Here is a 19,476-nt window from a genome sequence, read left to right on the forward strand (position 1 = left end):
AAGGATGGAAACGGTAAGGGACTAAAATTAGGCCTCCGACACCACACTCATAATAGTACATAGACAAACAATATAGCTAATAATAACTGAATTAAGAGTTGTTTGACTATGCAGTCTGCTAGTGTTGGCACTAGTTAACTACACAGACAATATTTAAAACATGAAATTTAATTTTTCAGGTGGAGATTCTCCCACTGCCGACCCTGCAGCGGCTGCTGTCGGCGCAGATGCCAAACACGAAACTGAAACTCCTGCGCATCCCGTTCCACGCCACCTGGCGGCAGTCGCTCGCAGACTTCCAGTAGCACCGCCGCCGCCGCCGCGAACACACGTCTCACGTCCGCAGCGTGCAATGAGAAGTTGAAAGTTACAATGCACATGTTGATTTTTATTTTAAGTCTTATTAAATTTAATATATTTGGACTGTGACGTATTTGTTGACTTGAGGAAATATCCCTGAAGTCTGAGCAGTCAGCGGTGACTAAATATTAAGGTTGATAGAATTTTAAATGTGTTTTTATTTCTAAGATATATATTTTTAAAGAAAATAATAATTGTTATCGAATAGCTAATGATTATTTCTTTTAAATTGTTTCAAAGAAATGATGTGGTTTAAACACATTTTTAACAAAATAATCGACGAAAATTGTTACAGAAACTATAGCGACGTAACTCCGACATCCAAAAGATAAACTTACAGATATCTTTAAGTTTTGACAAAAGAAAAAATCAATTAAAATTCAAAGCATGTGAATGGTTGTGAATTCTAATGAATCATCATAAGCCGATTTATTATATTCAATAAAAAATATTCCCCGAAACGAAAACTGTTTGAATTACGTCGAAATCTAAGTGTAGGTTCCCACTGCTGAAAGTATACAAAAACATTAATAAAACAATCTTAAAAGCGTGTTTTTTAGTATTGCAGTGCAACTCCACTGTTTTGTGTTTTGAAAGAAATATTCTATAAAAAAGTAAATTAAAATTGAGCTCATAAATTACATATCTATTGAAAAACAATATTAGTAAATATTATCTTCATAAATTTTCCAGCAAAAAACACTCAAATATTTGAACTAGATACTTTATATAATTTTTTTTTGTCCCTGTCTTTCAAAGCGAACGATAGAGAGATATTAGAAATACCTTTACCAAGACACTGTAATAGAAGCCACGAAAATAAGCCATTTGGCACTATGAGACACTTCACAGATCCATTTGGCCTTATGAGACATTTCAAAGGTCCATTTGGTCCTATGAGACACTTCACTGATGCATTTGGCCCTACGAGACACTTCACTGATCCATTTGGCCCTATGAGACATATTGAACAATTTGGAATCATGAGGCAGTTATTTATTGAACTTTTAGCCCTATAGCGTTGCGGCGTTTGGCTCTAGACATTTGTTACAAGCAATTTGCCTTGCCCTAATGTTGATTCTAGACAAATACGGGCAAAATTAATACAAATAAGTTAAGAGAAGAAACTTGGAAAGAATAATTTTTAGTTTTGTATAAAATCGATTTGACTCGATTAAAACTTGACTGCAAATCAACCAACGGTGTTCGTGTAAAAAAAATGTTTTTAGAGACATTTAATATAAAAAAAACTATATCAACTGATGAGAAAATATATATTAGGAGGTAAATTTATATTAAGGTTGTACATAAAGTCTAGATTAGTGAACAGTGCCTATACTTCGGTTTATGGACATAAGAGGCAATGTTATTTTTTTTCTCAATTTTTTGTGTGTATTTAGTTTTTTTTTGTCGTATATAATGTTCTTGATAAAGAAAATTATGTGAACATTTAAGAGATATATTATTTTTTTTAGAATTGTATATTGTATGGAAAGTACAACATATTTTTTTCTTTATAAGATTATAAAGAATGGACACATGCGATATATGGTTTTGGTTTTCACTATTTTTTAATTATTTTTTTTAATGTTATAGTCATAACTATGAATGATTGACCAAAATTGCACGTATTTGAGTTAAACAATTACTTATATTACTCTACTTTTTTCCTAAAAATCAATGTTGAGACTAAAATATATTAAAGAAACTTTTTTTTCACAGAGAAATGTGTGTTAAGACTTCAAATTAAATTAAAATCTGTAATAGACTGTTCTAAAAAGCAGTAAAAACAGCTTCACCCTGTGTGGATTTCACGTAATAACACTAATTGTGTCTCTTACAAAGCAATAAGTAAGTTAAATTCTACGTCATAAATACTTTTTGCCTAAAAAAACTTGTTTTGACACAATTTTCAAATTGGACATTCAATTTTCCTTGGAATTATTTTTTGGTAAATTCTAATCTCTGTTACCAAATTAAACTTTCACTAATTGTTATATATTTTTTTAATAAGTTGATATTTTTGAACTCAAGACATTTAAAATATAATAACTCTTCAGACTATAACCACTGTAATCCAAACACGTCAAAGTTAGCTTTTATTTGGTTCTTTCCTTTGTAATATCAATTTTATTTGCTAAAAAGCTTAGCTTTATAAGACGTGTCCTTACCGTTTATCTTTGTATAGTACTCGCAAAAAGCATTCTGAAGTTTGCAACTAATTGCGTAGCTCGAAAGCGGATGACAGACGTCTATCTCTTTCGCACTTATTACTTTAATGTATATTCGTCTCATACGGAGCTAACTTCAGATTGCTCGAGTGTTACAGAAGCTTGGTATTTTTATTGTAGTTTTTAATTTGTTGGAGTCGATCCTCGCGACAACGTTTCTATGTAAAAAATTATTAAATAAAAGTACGTCCGAGGACCGACTTCGTTAGACTAATTATATATATAGTTTTAAATAGGCGACTGCACTAATAAACCTGGTTGCCAAATATGTGTTTTATTATTACCCCAAATATCTTAACTAAGGATGAAAAGTCTAAATTCGATCTATAGTCGAATTCAATTGAAATGAGAAACTACATCCTAAACAATATAAGGCTGTAATCATAGACATACTAAGAATACATGTCAATGTCATACAATAATTTTAAACCCAGAAATGTTACAAAACACATAAATAATGAATTTGTCAGTGATATGCTAGACATCTTTTTGATATTGACAGGGAGACCTCTACTAGTTTTTAGTATCAGAAAGTAAAATATTCCAACCTTTCGACATTATCGACGTTGAAAATAAAACCAAACTATATGCTAATGATTTGCAACTTAAACCTAAGTGCTCGTAGTGATTTATTATTTAAAATTGATACATCTTAATATTCAAGCGAAGACGAAGTAGCCTTTATACTGTTTGTTCAGTTTTTTCATAATTTAGAATGAGTAATCAGAAGTATAGATAATGCTAATAACAAAATCCATGTTATATGAACAAATGCACGAAAATTGTGATATTTTTCTTCTAGAGTTTCGAAATTATAGAAATGGCGACATTTGTTGCGGCTTTCATAATTTTGTATTTCAATTGAATTCTGTCTATCAATGGAGGCATAAATAAAACTCGACTTACATTTTTTTATACTTTATTTAACAATAGCTGTGTATAAATACAAATTATTGCTTATTATCTAGTTAACTATTTTGCAGTTTCCATTCAATACAAAAGAAATATCTAGAAAAGATAGCATAATATTGAAGACATTTATTTAGACTAAAAAAAATAATTGACTATAAACCTGCCTTTTTGACAATAACATAGCCCAATTTAAATTTTGTTTTTTTTTTTTGGGAAATAACTTGTATAATATATATTTTTTTTTAATTGGTGCGTCTTGAAAAGTTTTAAAAAACTTACCCAAGAAATTTTTTTTACATATTCTGCTTATAAAATAATGTTTTTTTTTTATTTAATATAATACTCAATATATACTTTTTTGTAATATAATACCTTTGACATATGTCAATTGGTATATACCAATGTTAGATTTATACAAAAAAACCATATAAATACAATAACTTACAGTAATTTCAGTACAATCAAGTAGTAAGTTAACAGAGTATTGTAGTGTCCCTACCCTGCCACAGAGAGATGATCGGCTATCTAGAAGTTAAGAAGTTATACATTCTTTAAGGGTAACAAGACAACAGTTGGAGTCACTAGGCGATACTTCTAGTCACATAACTACACTTGTAGCCTCTAGACAACACTTGTAATCTCTAGACAACACTTGTAATCTCTAGACAACACTTGTAGTCTCTAGACAACACTTGTAGTCTCTAGACAACACTTGTAGTATTTAGACAACACTTGTAGTCTCCAGACTACACTTGTAGTCTCTTATAGACTACACTTGTATATTATGTGACAACTATTGTCTCGTTAGCCGTACAGCAGCAGTTTTGTCCCCTACTCAGCTTTAGCGTCAGGGTGTCTCTCGAGCAGCATGGCGACGCCCTGGCCGCCGGCCGCGCATGCGGAGATCAGCCCGAGCTGGCCGTCCTCGCGGACCAGCCGGTGTGCCGTGTGCATCGCCAACCTCACCTGGTGTTACATAACATTCCATATTATTCCACTAACTTTCCCCCGCGATTCCGTCAGCGAGAAATAAAAAATAATAAAAAAAACAAAGCCTATGTTACTCGATGACAATGTAGTTAATGGTGAAAAAAACACGGAATTCAAAAAATATATAGTAATATAGCCTATGAAACTCTGCGATAATGTAGCTTTCTAATAGTAAAAGAATTTTAGATAGTAGTTTTTGAGTTTCTTTGTTACATACAAAAATACAAATCCTTTCCCTGAACTGTAACATTAGTATCAAGTCAAGAAGTAAAAAAAGCTTTAGGAACTAATAATTTAAATGTAATTAGTGTTTACTAAGAAACTATTCTAAGTTACTTATTTAAGTATAAAACTATGAATTAACTTACTCCAGTGGCAGCGAAAGGATGTCCGATAGAGAGAGAGCCGCCCCAAGCGTTCCACTTCTTCATATCGGGGTTGCCAACCTTTTAAAACAAAAATTATATAAAAAAAGTTACAAAAGCGATTTTTTTTAAATAAATTAACAGAAAAACTTTTACATACAAAGAAGAACGAAAAGAAAAACAAGAAACACATTTTTATTTTTTTTTTATGAATCGCCTTTTAAATAATTAAATAAAAATTATATAATTATATATAGTAAATTTAAAAAAAAAAATCTTATTTTTTCCGGATTTACTTAAAAATGAGTGGACATTTTGTTATAACAAAGAAATAACGTTTAAAGCCAGAACAAATCTTTGGATCGCTGGTTATAATTTATTGTTGTGTAGAACAAAGAAATTGGAAAAAGATGGTTTTAATTCTGGATGTTTTTTATGTAACAAAGTTCTGAATAAATATTTTTTTGGATATATATGATAATATCGTTTTTATTACCTTTGACTGACGTCCGAGATATGTCTGAGCAAACCAGTCAGAGTCCAGCGCCTTCAAGTTAGCTAAAATTTGACCCTGTACGAGAGAACTTTGATTAAAAATAACAATTTTTAATTAGTCTCTAACATTTTTACCGAATTTTCAAAGAGATACTTAGGGCCTGTCCCACCACTGGCTGATAGATTCTCAAATAGCTTAAAAGTGACGTCACTGTCAGATAAAGTAACAAAATCCGATATATCTATCACATTTAATACGTTGGATTGTTATCAGACAATTTACAAGAATTGTGGGACAGGCCCTAGTATCAGTCTTATCAAATTGTAAATTGGTTTGTTATACAAATATTATGTAAACCTCCGTTATAACTCCGCTGAAATAACGGAAGCGGAGTTATCAATTCTTGCGGAAGTTCCGAACTTGCGGATGCGGAAGCGGAGTTCCGTTACAGCCCTAGTTATACAAGGTAAGTGTTGCACCGCGATGTTGCCTGGCTGTACTTACCGCGAAGGCCTCGTGTATCTCCCAGGTGTCGATGTCGCTCAGCTTGAGGCCCGCCTTGTCCAGGATGGTGGGGATGCCGTACGCGGGTCCCAGCAATAACTGGTCTACAGGGTCCTGTATATCATTGTTTTAGGTGTTTTATAGAAAAAAAACTAAAACTGACCTTAAAACTTAATTAAACTAAAATTTAATGTTTCGTGAATCGTAGCATAGCATATTTTTAATTTAATTATTACAGATTTTCATTGTGTTTATGATCACTAACTTTCGCCCGCGACCCTGTCCACGTGGAATTAAAAAAGTAGCCTATGTGTTCTTCTAGACTATCTACATCTGTACCAAATTTCATCAAAATCCGTTCAGCAGTTTAGGTTACAAACTCTAACAAACATCCATCTATCTAAACTTTCGCATATATAATACTAGCTTTCGCTCGCGACTCCGTCCGCGTGAATTAAAAAAAAAACAAAAGTAAATAGCCATGTGTTCTTCCAGACTATTATCTACATTTATACCACATTTCACATAAAACCGTTCAGCCGCTTAGGTTACAAACTCTAACAAACATCCATACATCCATCAAAACTTTCGCTATTATATATTAGTATGATTCACTATGTTCAATATTTACCGCACTAGGAATCATACAATTGTAATCTAAGCTATAAAGTTCCCTTAGTGACTGATTAATGACTATAAGTGTGTTTGTTAGTTAAATATTGTAATTAGTATACCTGAGCGACGTAAGTGAAGTCTCGTACGTAGGCCTTGGGCTTGAGGCCGAGCTCCTTGGCCTTCGACTCCGACATTATCAGACACGCAGACGCGCCGTCAGTCTAAAAAACAATCATTTATTAATAATGTTATAATAATATAGAAGGAAATTATTTATAAGTTTTATTATTTAAGCATGTCTTATTACTATATAAGTATATTTATTGATATTAAAAAAATTGTTTATTTTATTTAATTTATATTTAAAAGCCAGCCAGATGGAGACAAAATAATTTTAAAAAGAAAAACGTACCAGGGACAAAAATAGATTATACACTGGTTTTGTAAAATTGTGCCTCATATATAATTATTAATAACTAGCTGCTGCCAGCGACTTCGTCTACACAATATTAAGATAAAAAGTAGCCATCTATGTCAGCTACCCTTCAGTGAAAGTCCGATCGAAATGGGCCAAGTGGTTTCGGAGATTACCCGGAACAAACGCGGCTTTCGGACAGACAGACAAAAAAAAATGCGATTTTCGTTATCAGCAACTCAAATACAACATCTTACCCAAATCTGAAATGATTCTTCTGACATTAAAAAAAGACACTCCAATTTTATTATATGCATAGATAACTAGCTGTTCCCATACGGCTTCATCCGCATGAAATTATGAAAATTTTATTTTATTGTTTACATTTGATAAATTGTCAATTACAAATGTCAAAATGACAACATGACAAAACTTGGCAATCTTCCTTCCTTGATGTTGGCAGCAACTTATGGTCTCTTTTCCACATTAGGGTTTTTATCCAAAATATTTACCCCTAAGTTTAATGGCGTGAAAATATATAGCCTAAAGCGTGACACAAGTGTATGACTTTTTATTAAATAAAGAATTATTGAAAAATATGGTGTAATTGCTGACATCTTAGGCAACAAAGATGTGTGTGTTTACGCTTTATTATAATAGTATAGAAGTATAGATTCGTACGAGGAATGAGGCGTTGGCGGCGGTGACGGTGCCGTGCGGCTTTATGAAGGCCGGCTTCAGTTTCTGCAGCTGCTCCGGAGAGGACACGCGGATGCCGTTGTCCTTCTCTACCACACCCTCCTTGCCTTCCACTGGAAAGAGACACACTATTTTAGTATACTTTTTAGTTATTTGTAATTCACAATTAGTTATTGATTTTGTTTTTTTTTTTATCATTCAATTAGAAGTGAAAATAAAGATTTTTTTTTGATAATTTTAAATCGATTGTTAAATTAAAAAACATTAATTACACTCAGAATCATTAATTTGGTACCAAGGACTATCCTTAAGTTGAATTTAGTAAAAGAAATTAATTAAATTAAATTAAATTAATAATACTAAGAGAATTTTTGAATAACCAAAAAAACTCTGATTAAAATAGTCATGGCAGAATTACTACCAGACTGACTTCTGACGTCATACGTCAAATATCACGAAAATCCGTAAATCTAGGCTACAAACACAAACTAACAAACATCCATTCATTTAAAATCTCGCATGTATTTTAGTATACATATTCGAGAGTTTCTTACCTTTAACAGGGATGAGGTCAGTAAAGTATCCCTTATCTCTAGCATCAGCGGCCAAAGTGTGGGATCGCAGCGAGTACTCGTCCTGTTCAGCGCGCGAGGCGCCGAATGCGGCCGCTAGTCTGTCCGCGCTGTGCCCCATCGTCTCCCCGGACGAGAACTCCGCCACAGCCGGCAACTGGAGGTAATACACTTATGTAAGGCAGATCCGGGAGAGGATGACTGGGGAGGATGGTTAGGGGAAATGATTGGAGGAGGGGATGACTGGGGAAGAGGATGATTGGGGGGTCACATATCAATATCTTTCTTCTGTGACTCCTCTTTTAAAAAAATATTAGTTATTAAAATTAACATGCGATAGTAAGATTTAATGGTAGAATTTGTTTTGAAAAAATGAATAAAATGAAGAGTCTTTTTAGACTAGTTTTCTACTTAACTAAGTGTTTAAAAATAATACTCCTTTTACAAAAATATTCATATGATTTATTCATCTATTTCTATCTATTCTCTATTTATTCTATTTTCTATTTCTGTTCTATAAATAAAATATCCTTAATAAATCAATTTAGATATGTTAAAGATGTTATAGTTCAAGCAAACATCAGCGTGTTTTAACTCGCTACTAACGCCATCTAGTGACATCATTCTAAAACAGTTTAACTAGAATCTTACCTCAGGTGCGAAGTAATCCGGTCGTATAGAGGCAATCAAGGAGAGTCGCTGTGCAGGAGTCTTAGCGCGGTTGAGACGTAGCAGCAAAGATCTCATCTTGCGGGAATGACGAATGGGAACATCAGACATGAACTCAACACCTCCTGCGACTATCACGTCGTACGCACCCGCAGCTATCATGCCAACACCTGTAGAATTAACAATTATTCACTTAAGACCATTTAATTGTCTGCACCATGACAAAAATAACCTAAACTGTTCCAGGAGTTTAAGCTCAACCCGTCCGATGTAGACATTACTATGTCTGTGGCTGAGCTAGCATCCGAAGCGGCTGTACGATTATGCCAGTTTGTTTCTTAAATACTAAGAGTCGCAGCACTATAGGATTGACATTTTCAAAGACAAAAACCCCCCTTTTAAATAAAGATAAAAAAACCTAAACTGGATGATGAAAATATCACTTACTAAATATCATAGATAAACATTCTAAGGGGATATTAAAAAAGTTGAAAAGAGGAATGTGTGCCAAGTGAGATTCAAACTTGGTCTAGCACAATGGATTACATACATACAAGCCCACATACATAAAAACATATAAGTGAGAAAATTATCTTTTTGGTTGGATAATTATCAATATTTAAAACAGCTAAACGAAAATTCCTTCTATTTAGGTAGGGATTTTGACAAGAGTCATATATTTACATGAATAAACACTCAGGTGTATACATACTACCCACATTTAATTATTCAGAACAAACTTCCCAACATAGTAGATTTTACCTTCAGTAAAATTTTCCAAAAAGTTATAATTTTTTTACTAACCTGTGGTTATAGCTTGGTTAGAAGATATACAAGCCATAGTAACAGTATGCGCTGGTGTTCTATCACTGAAGCCAGCAGCAAGGGCCGCCTCACGACCAATGTTGGATGTCTTCACTTCTTGGATGACAGTACCATATACTATGTAGTCAATCACATCCTTGGATACCCCAGTCTTCTGCAGTAAGCCACTGTGAAAAAGATTACAAAACTATTGTATTGAAATTATAAAATGTATTGTAAACTAGCTTTTGCCCATGTGTCCATCAGTGTGGAATTAAAACAAACAAAAGTAGCCTATGTCTTCTTCCAGACTACCATCTACATCTATGCCAAATTTAATGAGACACATTTGGCTGTTTAGGCTACAAACTCTATCAAACATCCATCCATTTAAACTTTGGCATGTATTATATTAGTATGATAAGATAAAAGTAAGATGAATTGGAAATATTGGACATTTATTTATTTTACATAAACATACAGAAGTGAATGTCTGGCAAGCTCATGAGGCATCATCTTAGCATAATCAGTGAAGGACACGAGGAACGGAGTCCTGACTCCATCCACCAACACCACATTCTTGCCGGTGCGGTCCGGCAATGTCTTCTTCTGTTGTAATGCTGCACTCACACTGAGTGCTCTTCTAGCTGTATCTAAAAGAAAAAATATTGAGTTGAAAGTAATTTTCCACTGACCATGTGTACGTACCACTTTATTATCGTATAATATGAAGGTTGTTAGTTGCAATTTAGTTTTAAATCAATAGGAAAAGCAGATAAACAAAGAGATGTGTTTTTCTCAGTAGGAATATGACATTTCTAGGAGATGTTCTATTTAACTTGGTTGTTAGTTAAAATATTTTGTTTAAAATTAGAGTAAATCATCGTTATTTAAGACCAAAGTCCAGTAAATATACGAATATTTCCTAAATACCGTAACGATGCCAAATAACCATGTAGAGTCCAAAGTTTATTTTGCTGTCACAATGAGAAATTAAATTCTTTCTATCTCTAATTTTGTTAACCAGTTATTGTAATAAAAAAAAATAAGAAAAACCAACTCCATTACATTCAGATTGTGTTTTGTTCTTAAATTTTAAAATTAGAAATTAAAGTTTTTCACGTACCAAACTTCACGGTTGAACTGGGTGAGGACACTTTTAACAAAGATTTTGCTACTTTGGAAGCCATATTTTGGTAGGAAACTAAATCAAATTGTAATAAAACAACACTAATGTAGTTAACTAGCTATAAATAAATATTAAAAGTTTTATACTTTAAAAACTTTCGGAAGTAGTTGGACTATGACCTGTCAAAATTGTGTCAAATGAAAAAAGAAATGTCAGATGACGTCAAACGATATTAACAGATTAAAAATCAAGTGTTTCGGAAATAAAAAAACACCAGAATTATAGTAATATTTCCTATCGACTTAAAATGACAATTTTATCGGATAATTCGTTTGGTAGTTTTACACCACTTACTAAAAACATATTAGTAGGAAATTAATTAAATAAGTCCAAAATGAGGGTATTTCAATATTTAATTTGATTTAACCGTTTAATTATTGGTAGTTCATCCATTTAACCGTCCACCACAAAGGGCGCGATATCGCTTTAGGATAAGTTTTTATTAATTGAAGTAGTAAATTTCAAAATTTAGTTAGATGAAGTGGTATTAATGTTAAATAGGTGAGTTAATCTAATTTCCTTATAAAATACATTTCAAATGGAAATAATTAAAAATTTTGTCTGCTTTTGATACATCTCTTGTAATTTATCAAATCCGAAATCTAACTAGGTCTGGTTGTTTTAAGAAATAGGGTATCCTTTTAGCCTTGTCACATTAAGTTACAACCAATTAGATGCCAACACGATTGAACTTCCCTTGTTTAATTATACCTGCTTAACTTTTATTAATAACAAGTAATAATTTTATTTCAATATACATACAATCCGCACTGGGCCAGCGTGGTTGACTATGGCCTAGTCACCCCTTACTTAGGGTAGGTTCCGAGCCCCTTATAGTAAGCTGGTGATGATGATACATATGAGTACCACATGTTTAATGAGGTTTTATTCGTATTTTGTTCTATTTAATCCAGTTTTACTTACGCATTATGTAGGTAGTAGCAAAAATCTGTTTAAGAAATTACTTTACGGCAGTGACAGTTATTGTGTACTACTTTTAATGTATTCTCATGGGCTTCTAGACCTCGTTTACGCAAGTTTGGTTGTGGTTCACCGAAACACGTAATATTTGATATCCCAAGTACACTGAGGTCAAAGGTGTTGATAAAGTAAAGTCCCGACATAGTTTAGTGGCTATTTTTCTATTAATATCATCTACTCACTAAAATATACTTTCAATGATACTTTACCGAGTTATCAATATATTTTTCATAATACGTGGTCGACATTTCATAACTAAAAAATCTCACGTCTTACGTAATAGATGTATGACGACTAGAAGAACACATAGGCTCACTTTCTCTCTTTTATTTTAACTCCACGCGGACGAAGTCGCGGGCGAAAGCTAGTATAGTATACAGTCATTACACATTGGGTCAATNNNTAATCACTTAGGGGAGGCTCGAGCCGTTTGTTTGTGACGTTAATGAAGAGACTAACTATAACTAACTCCTTGCAGAATATGAAGGCGATATATCTGGTGTTGGCGCTATGGCTGACGCCGTGTTACAGTCAGTTTATGGACGAAATGCAGACGTTTGAGCCGGCGTGCCTCGGAGATGAAGTCTACCAGTGCCTCGGCGGCGGCTGTGTACCCTTGCAGAGCTATTGTGATGGCAGCATTGATTGTGATGATGGCAGCGATGAGAACTTTTGTGGTAAGTGATGGGATACAGTTTAACACTGTATTAAATAATAAAAAAATATATGTTTATATTGGTGAAAGGATATTTGAAATCGGCCCAGGAGTTTTTGGGTTATTTCAATATGTACAAAAATACAAATCTTTCCTCATTATAATATTAATATACATACCTATATCTACCATATATATCTTTTGTGGATAAAAGTTGTATTCAATGATAAACTTTTCCCGCCTATCGTTAATTTCCCGCAATTTTTTTTGTCTGTCATTCCCCGCCATTTTTTCTGTCAGTTATTCCTCGCCATTTTTTCTGTCAATTATTCCCCGCCATTTTTTTGGCAGTTATTCCCCGCCATTTTTCTGTTAATTATTCCCCGTCAGTTATTCCCCGCCTTTTTGCAGTGGATCATCACCCGGACGCCATCCTATGCAACCAGACGCACCAGTACCTCTGCTTGGACCAGAAGCGCTGCATACCCAACACGTGGATCTGCAATAGGGATGTCGACTGCGAGGATGGCAGCGATGAAGCCAATTGTACCACGCTACCAGAGATTGTAAACGTTGGTATTGACTTGTATAGATATAGTTAATCTGAACTATTACACTCTTAATGTCTACGCAGAGTAACTATTAACTAAAATATTGATGACCTTTAACCACTAATTAACAACTCCGAATGCGGTTTCAAAACTGTAAATTTTGTACAAAACGGTACTTTTTTTCGAGAAAATAGAACCAAATTCTAGAATATTCTCCTTACAATTTAAAATTACTCACTATTTAAATTATACACATAATTGCTTAGCTTTAGATAATAACATTTTGGCTAGTTTATATGACTAAAATATTACAATATTTAACAAAAAGGTTTTGCGTCAAGTACCACCAATAAAAATATACTTGCGGTGTGAAGACGCCGTAGGTACGTATAATTCAAATTCTGTAGGTAGTTTTAAATTTCTCATTGCAGTCCACTTGTAAAGGTTTTGTATGCGACAACAACCGTTGCATCTCTCGTCTATGGACTTGTGACGGTACATACGATTGCAGAGACAGGACCGACGAGGATATTGATTCCACTTGCAGTAAGTACGATTAAATATCAACAAATAAGTTCACTATTGAATGAAAAACTTAAAAGAAGAATGAAACTTCTAAAAGTGTTGTTAAAATGCGACAGATGCAAGAATTTCATCTTCCCGTCAAAAGGACGGACAAGATTTTATAAACCTTAATGTTGTAGGCTTAAACTTTGGACAACTGTCTGCCCTTCTTCTTAAGAGAAATAAGAATAAGAATGAATTAAAATTTATCAACTATAGTCCCGAAGTCCTTGTCTACAACGGTTATTGTTGTCTCTGGTTTTTCAAACAGAATAAGGACGGCAAGTATTTCAGATGAATCTAATATTTCTCTTGTTTTAGGGCACGCTCTTCTTCCTCACACGGTCAATGATGGCGTAGAATGTCGGGAATTCCCCGAACTCGGTTCACGTAACTACAAATGCCAGGACTCTTCATTTTGTTTGGCACAAGATCAGATGTGCGATGGTATACATGACTGTAGGGATGGCAGTGATGAGGGAAAATTCTGCGATAAATGTAAGTTTCTATATTAAAATTTGGTATGAACTCAATTTATAACTTATAGAAATAGGAGAGAAAAAGAAGAAGGTAAATATTTAAAAATAGGGAAAGAAAACGTATGCAGCTAGACTAATGAGAGATAAACCAAGGAAATATCAAGAAGAATTAATGCAAGAAGAAAAAATTAAAGAAAACGACAGCAGCTAGAGTAATGAAGGTAAAGAAAAGGAAATATCAAGAAGAACAAGTGAAATGTAGACGGTACAGAAAACAGAACATTTGATATTACTCCACCAACAATGATGTCCTCAAAATATGATTCTAATATAATTTGAATGATGGATTATAAATTGTTACCATAATTTGCAGGGCATACGATGTGTTCCAACTTCTCTTGCGGTGGTAACAACACAGCCTGCAGTCCGGAACGCGAGGGGCCTACGTGTATATGTCTGCTATCTAATTCCATGATGCAGTACAACTATACTACGAAACGGTGTGAGGTATTTAATTCATTTTGGTTCATAAACTATTTATTGTTTTTGATACAACTGATAACTAGTGTGTTAGACTTTTGTTGCTTGCGTAATACATTTAATTTCCATGTAGAGTATGACCTATGTTATTGTCAGGATGTGAACGTCTGCCAGCAAGCAAGGCCCCAGTGCTCACATTCTTGCGAGAACAAAAATGGATACTTCGTTTGTCATTGCGACACGGGTTATGTGAAAGATGCACTGGAATACCTCTGTTATGCCCCTGGTAAGATCTGATTAGTTATCTAGTTCAGAATTTAATAATACCTGATACCATTCTAACCACATCGATGGTATGGATTCAACGGTAGTTTTCAAGGAAATTACTGACTCGCACAGCCGCATTCTGTGGAAGGTATTGGAGAAGGCATATATGAATTCCACATTGTGGAACTGTCTCCCCAATATTTTTAATCCAGTATGACTTATCCTTAAAAAAACAACCATTTTTTTCTTGTTTTATTACCGTTGCACATTTGTTTTATAAAATGCGTTCTTTTATAGGTCCAGAAGCTATAGTATTCTTCAGTACCCGCAACGATATTCAATACGTGACCCTTAAATCCAAACAGCATGTTAAAATTTTGGACGGAACTGAAATTAAGCAGGTAACTATTTATTATTTCCTAACTATCGACAATCATTATCATCACGAATATACGACTCTATGGAAGGGTTCGGGGATTACTGAATAAGCGGGCAGTAAGCTTCAGACAACCGCGAATTTATTGACTTATCTTTGAATTTCCAAGCAGATATGCGCAGATTGCATCATGGTGTTTTCCTCCACTGTAAGAACATTGGGTAAATTTACATGGCAATTATCATTGTTCTACCGATGCTCCATTAGTGAGCTAAAATTTGTGAACTGTTTAATTTTATCCAGGCTCATGGAGTATCATACGACGGCAATTATATCTATTGGGTTGAGACAGCGCAAGGCCATCAGTCTATAGTCAGATCTAATATCAACAGCTTACAAGACTCTAAAGAGGTAAGTATCTAATTTAACTTTTGACTTAAGTGCTATTACAGTAAACATAGAACCCTTGTCTCTACAGAGGGTCGGCACAGTGCTGCTCTTCCATACATCTCTATCATAACTGAATTCACTTTCTTCAGTCTTCCTCTAACTTTGTAGCCGTCGACATACAACCTTAATACTTTCTTGTTAAAACATTGGACTAATTTTGAAAAATAAATCAACAATAGCTTCTCAAGTAATACCCTTGTTACAAGTTAAACGATATCCTTATATTCGTATACCTTCTGTTTCTCCAGGTTTTAGTCGCTTTAGGCCTAGAAGATCCTGGTGATATCGCAGTAGACTGGCTCGGTGCGAACATATACTTCAGCGATGCAGAACGAGGTATAATCTCAGCCTGCAAGAGCGACGGCTCCATCTGCAAGACCATACACACGGAGACCAGGCACCCTAAATACGTCACGCTTGATGTGAAACGAGGGTAAATGGATATTTTTAACATCATTTCTTACTGTTTTTTTCATTTATCAACTTCGGTTGGTCTGCTCGAGATAGTTTCTCACACTGTTAGGTTGTTTTTGCATCTAGAAGTTTCCAGTATTTGTACTATAAAGCATTTGGAAAAGGTATATATTTTATTAATAACGCTTTTTAGGCTTTAAATCTGTCTTCTGTTGTCTAGGATAATGTACTGGGCAGATTGGCACAATCAAGCTATCATTATGCAGGCTAGAATGGATGGTACAGATGCTAAGGTCCTAGTACATGACCTATCAAGCTTCGCAACTGGTCTTTCTATCGACGCTCCAAATCAACGCCTTTATTTCGTGGATAAGACCATCAAAGTTGTCAAGGTCGATGATGGGAAGGTGTACGTGAGTATTGAATTAATAGTTATCCTCACTTAGGCATGATATTCTTCATTATTATATTTAACTATGGATTCCTTTATAAAAAAATGTACAAATCCACACTAATAGACCTTAATGTTTCCATTCATCTTAGTAATTACGTAATGATTCTGAGTGGAATATAGCTTCATAAATGACTTACATATTATTTCCAGCCTCTATTTAATGAGCCGTTTCATCATCCTTATTCTATTGCTGTCTTCGAGAATACGGTCTTTTGGAGTGACTGGGCCTCCAACAGTATCCTAAGCGCGGACAAGCTGCACGGCAGTACTGAGAAAAGAAACCTGCTTTTGTCGCTTGATACGCCTGTTTTCGGTTAGTTGTGGTAAATATATATATACACACACACACATAATAAAAACACATAGATGCATACACAAAAAATATAAACACCCACAAAAAAAACACACTTTATAAATGTGGGAAAGAAAAGAAGGACCATTTCCTAAAGGCCGGTAACGCATCTGTAGTTCCTCTGGTATTGCGGATGTCCATGGGCGTCTTTGACAACCGCTCGTTTGCCCTCCTTGTATTACAAAAAAATAAGGGAAAAAGTCTATTTTATGTCTACTCTTTTATTTAAATATATTGTTACACGCAAAATTGAATGCAATATCATATAAGGGAAGTCCTAGCTACTTAAACACAGTAAACTATACTAATTAATGAGCCAAGCCAACATAAACTAATATATCACCGTCGTCATCATTGGCCTTTGTCTGCCCCTTAATATACACGTTTGCAAAAAAGAACTGTCTGTCAACGAAAATGAAGTAGGATTTTAAAAGACTGTAATAATACAGATTTCGAGATGTAAACTGTGGTTACTCTTTCCAGATATGCACATATATCACCCGGTGATGTTGAAGCACACATCGAACCCGTGCGAGCGCGCCGGCTGCACGCACTTGTGTCTGCTGACGTCGAACACGAGCCACGTCTGCGCTTGCCCTGATGATATGGAACTAGTCGCTGGAGTTACTTGCAGACGTAAGAATTTCTTTAAAGGTTAACTCTTCGTGTTTCCATCCATTGTCTCCGTACTGTATTGGCTTTTGTAAAAAACAGTTTAATAGTAGAAATTTTTACTTTGCTTTACTAAATATTGTCCGCACAATGTATAGCTATCTATACTAATATAATAAAGCGGATACCCACACTAATTTGTGGGGTAGGAAGACAGTAATCACAGCATGTTTTTGAATAATTCTGTCTTTAATAAAAAGAACCACACTGACGGCGCTATAGGCTATATATTTTCACGCTATTTAAGTTAGGGGTGAATAAATTGGAAAACAAACGTGTGAAAAAGTGATGATGCGGATGAAGCGCACGGGAACCGCTAGGTGTATATAAAACTAAAATCTAGTCTTCAAGAATGAGTTTCTCCGTGAAACTTTTAATTACTATCTATGTGGTAATGTACCGATGTTCTGTATTTTACAGATATCGAAGACTACCGACCTCAATACTTGATAGTGGGTGGGGGAGCATCCTTCACTCGCGTCCAGTATAATTTGTTAGGCAACCCGGAGAGTCACGCTACTCACTTTGATATCGGAAGAGTTCAGGCAATGGCATACGATAATGTTAGAGGTTAGTTTACTTAAGTAATATTATATTTATCAAAGCGAAGCGACCGCTACCCATAGATGTTCGCAAATGTAGATGTGTCGCCTACCCTTAATTGACGGAGGAGATGCATATAAAAAGGATATTTACTCTTTCTATGCGTCTCCTCCGTTTTCCCTTCCCATCCTCCCCTTAATAAAGGAGGGTGAATGAAAGGAGTATTTAAAAACTAGAACTCAGGCACGCATAACTGAAATAACTTTTGATTAACCATTACTGATTTTGGAATCATAACATTATATTATAATCGACAAAAATCAATGTATTTGATCCAGATATCCTATATGTGTACGACGGGCAACGTAAGAGCATCAATTTTATTAGTATGAAAGAATTTCTGTTGGGCGTGACGCACTTGTTCATTCACGAAGGACTCGAAAACGTCGTTGACATGTCTTATGGTAAGTATAAAGAGAATTATTTATACCAAAAGGCACTTTCGATGTAGATTGTTTCATTTATGACAATACACCAAACAAATCTTTAAAATACCTTTATTCAATTGCAATAGATTACGTAACGGACTCCCTTTATATCCTGGACTCGGGGCGTCGTGTTATCGAGGTGGCCTCCTTAAAAACCAAGCAGAGGGCTCTGCTGTTCCGCTTCCGTGATGAAGAAATTCCAATCAGTCTATGTGTTATGTCGGATTATGGGTAAGTACAGCAAATATTTACCGACTATTTGTTTAATTTCTTGCAACTCTTTCAATTTTGTTAATTTGTTTGTAAATTGTTGTTTTTGAAGCCCAGGAGACTGAAGCTTGGACCCAAATTCCTAGTGGTTTAACTGCTATTTACTCTCGTAACTCGTGAGGGAAGCCAGACTTTTAATTTATGGTTTTCATGATGTTTTATTCCTACAGGAGAATGCTGGTAGCAATAGTAGAAAGCGAACAAAGCAATGAGATCCACGTCGACAGCATTGGTCTAGATGGAGAGGACAGGAAACATCTTTTGATGAACAATTTGATGGGTGAGTAAAATCATTCTATCGGAAATCGATAAAAATAAAGCTACCAATAAATGACAGCTCTAAGAGATAATAAGTGATGATACAAAGAGGCCAGGATACAATTCATTTATTATTTTCAGGACCATACGTGCGTTTGCGATACGCACAAAACATGGATGTGGTCTTTGTCTCAGATGAGGGACACGGGACAATTGATTTCGTACATCCGGAAGGTAAAAAATCAACACATTAAAAACTATTATGTCTAAAGACTTCAACATAGTAGGTCATAGAATATTCTATATATATATTTCATCGTTTTATATTCAGGTACTGGTCGTGAGAATTTCCGTGAGCTATCAACTACAATAGCTAGCCTCGCTGTTACCGACAATTACGT

General features: G+C 34.6%; 3 protein-coding genes across 3 annotated transcripts in view; 2 read left to right on the forward strand and 1 right to left on the reverse strand.

Annotated features, from left to right (window-relative positions):
• LOC106102812 overlaps positions 1-305 on the forward strand; it is a 6,445-nt gene extending 6,140 nt beyond the window's left edge. Inside the window, exon 5 of the mRNA XM_013282397.1 lies at positions 180-305. Within this exon, the coding sequence (XP_013137851.1) occupies positions 180-305 (126 nt within the window). The remainder of the gene's footprint in view (positions 1-179) is intronic.
• A 3,569-nt stretch (positions 306-3,874) lies between these two features.
• On the reverse strand, positions 3,875-10,961 carry LOC106102911 (trifunctional enzyme subunit beta, mitochondrial). Its single transcript, XM_013282526.1, has 11 exons — positions 10,759-10,961; positions 10,114-10,285; positions 9,633-9,820; positions 8,811-8,998; positions 8,142-8,316; positions 7,570-7,700; positions 6,593-6,694; positions 5,859-5,972; positions 5,355-5,429; positions 4,862-4,939; positions 3,875-4,469 (listed from the first exon to the last, which is right to left on the reverse strand). The coding sequence occupies exons 1-11, from the start codon at positions 10,820-10,822 to the stop codon at positions 4,335-4,337; spliced, it is 1,422 nt and encodes a 473-aa protein (XP_013137980.1). The 5' UTR covers positions 10,823-10,961; the 3' UTR covers positions 3,875-4,334.
• Positions 10,962-11,155: 194 nt separating this feature from the next.
• Positions 11,156-19,476, forward strand: part of LOC106102813 (putative vitellogenin receptor) — a 17,736-nt gene continuing 9,415 nt past the window's right edge. The window contains exons 1-18 of the mRNA XM_013282398.1: positions 11,156-11,161; positions 12,281-12,479; positions 12,869-13,029; positions 13,440-13,554; positions 13,894-14,070; positions 14,425-14,558; positions 14,688-14,817; positions 15,096-15,199; positions 15,478-15,585; positions 15,873-16,057; positions 16,259-16,451; positions 16,643-16,805; positions 17,328-17,480; positions 17,937-18,086; positions 18,398-18,523; positions 18,634-18,778; positions 18,988-19,097; positions 19,217-19,252. Coding sequence (XP_013137852.1) covers positions 11,156-11,161; positions 12,281-12,479; positions 12,869-13,029; positions 13,440-13,554; positions 13,894-14,070; positions 14,425-14,558; positions 14,688-14,817; positions 15,096-15,199; positions 15,478-15,585; positions 15,873-16,057; positions 16,259-16,451; positions 16,643-16,805; positions 17,328-17,480; positions 17,937-18,086; positions 18,398-18,523; positions 18,634-18,778; positions 18,988-19,097; positions 19,217-19,252 — 2,395 coding nt within the window. The remainder of the gene's footprint in view (positions 11,162-12,280; positions 12,480-12,868; positions 13,030-13,439; positions 13,555-13,893; positions 14,071-14,424; positions 14,559-14,687; positions 14,818-15,095; positions 15,200-15,477; positions 15,586-15,872; positions 16,058-16,258; positions 16,452-16,642; positions 16,806-17,327; positions 17,481-17,936; positions 18,087-18,397; positions 18,524-18,633; positions 18,779-18,987; positions 19,098-19,216; positions 19,253-19,476) is intronic.

The sequence above is a fragment of the Papilio polytes genome, unplaced genomic scaffold (assembly GCF_000836215.1).
Source record: "Papilio polytes unplaced genomic scaffold, Ppol_1.0 DF823901.1, whole genome shotgun sequence".
NCBI classification, from domain to species: domain Eukaryota; kingdom Metazoa; phylum Arthropoda; class Insecta; order Lepidoptera; family Papilionidae; genus Papilio; species Papilio polytes.

Excerpts from the sequence above, each read along its gene's own strand:
- LOC106102911 (XM_013282526.1), bottom strand. The coding sequence starts at position 10,822 with ATGGCTTCCAAAGTAGCAAAATCTTTGTTAAAAGTGTCCTCACCCAGT. Across the intron at positions 5,430-5,858 it reads AGATACACGAGGCCTTCGCG|GGTCAAATTTTAGCTAACTT; the intron begins GTAAGTACAGCC and ends TCTCTCGTACAG. Across the intron at positions 4,470-4,861 it reads ATCCTTTCGCTGCCACTGGA|GTGAGGTTGGCGATGCACAC; the intron begins GTAAGTTAATTC and ends ATGTAACACCAG.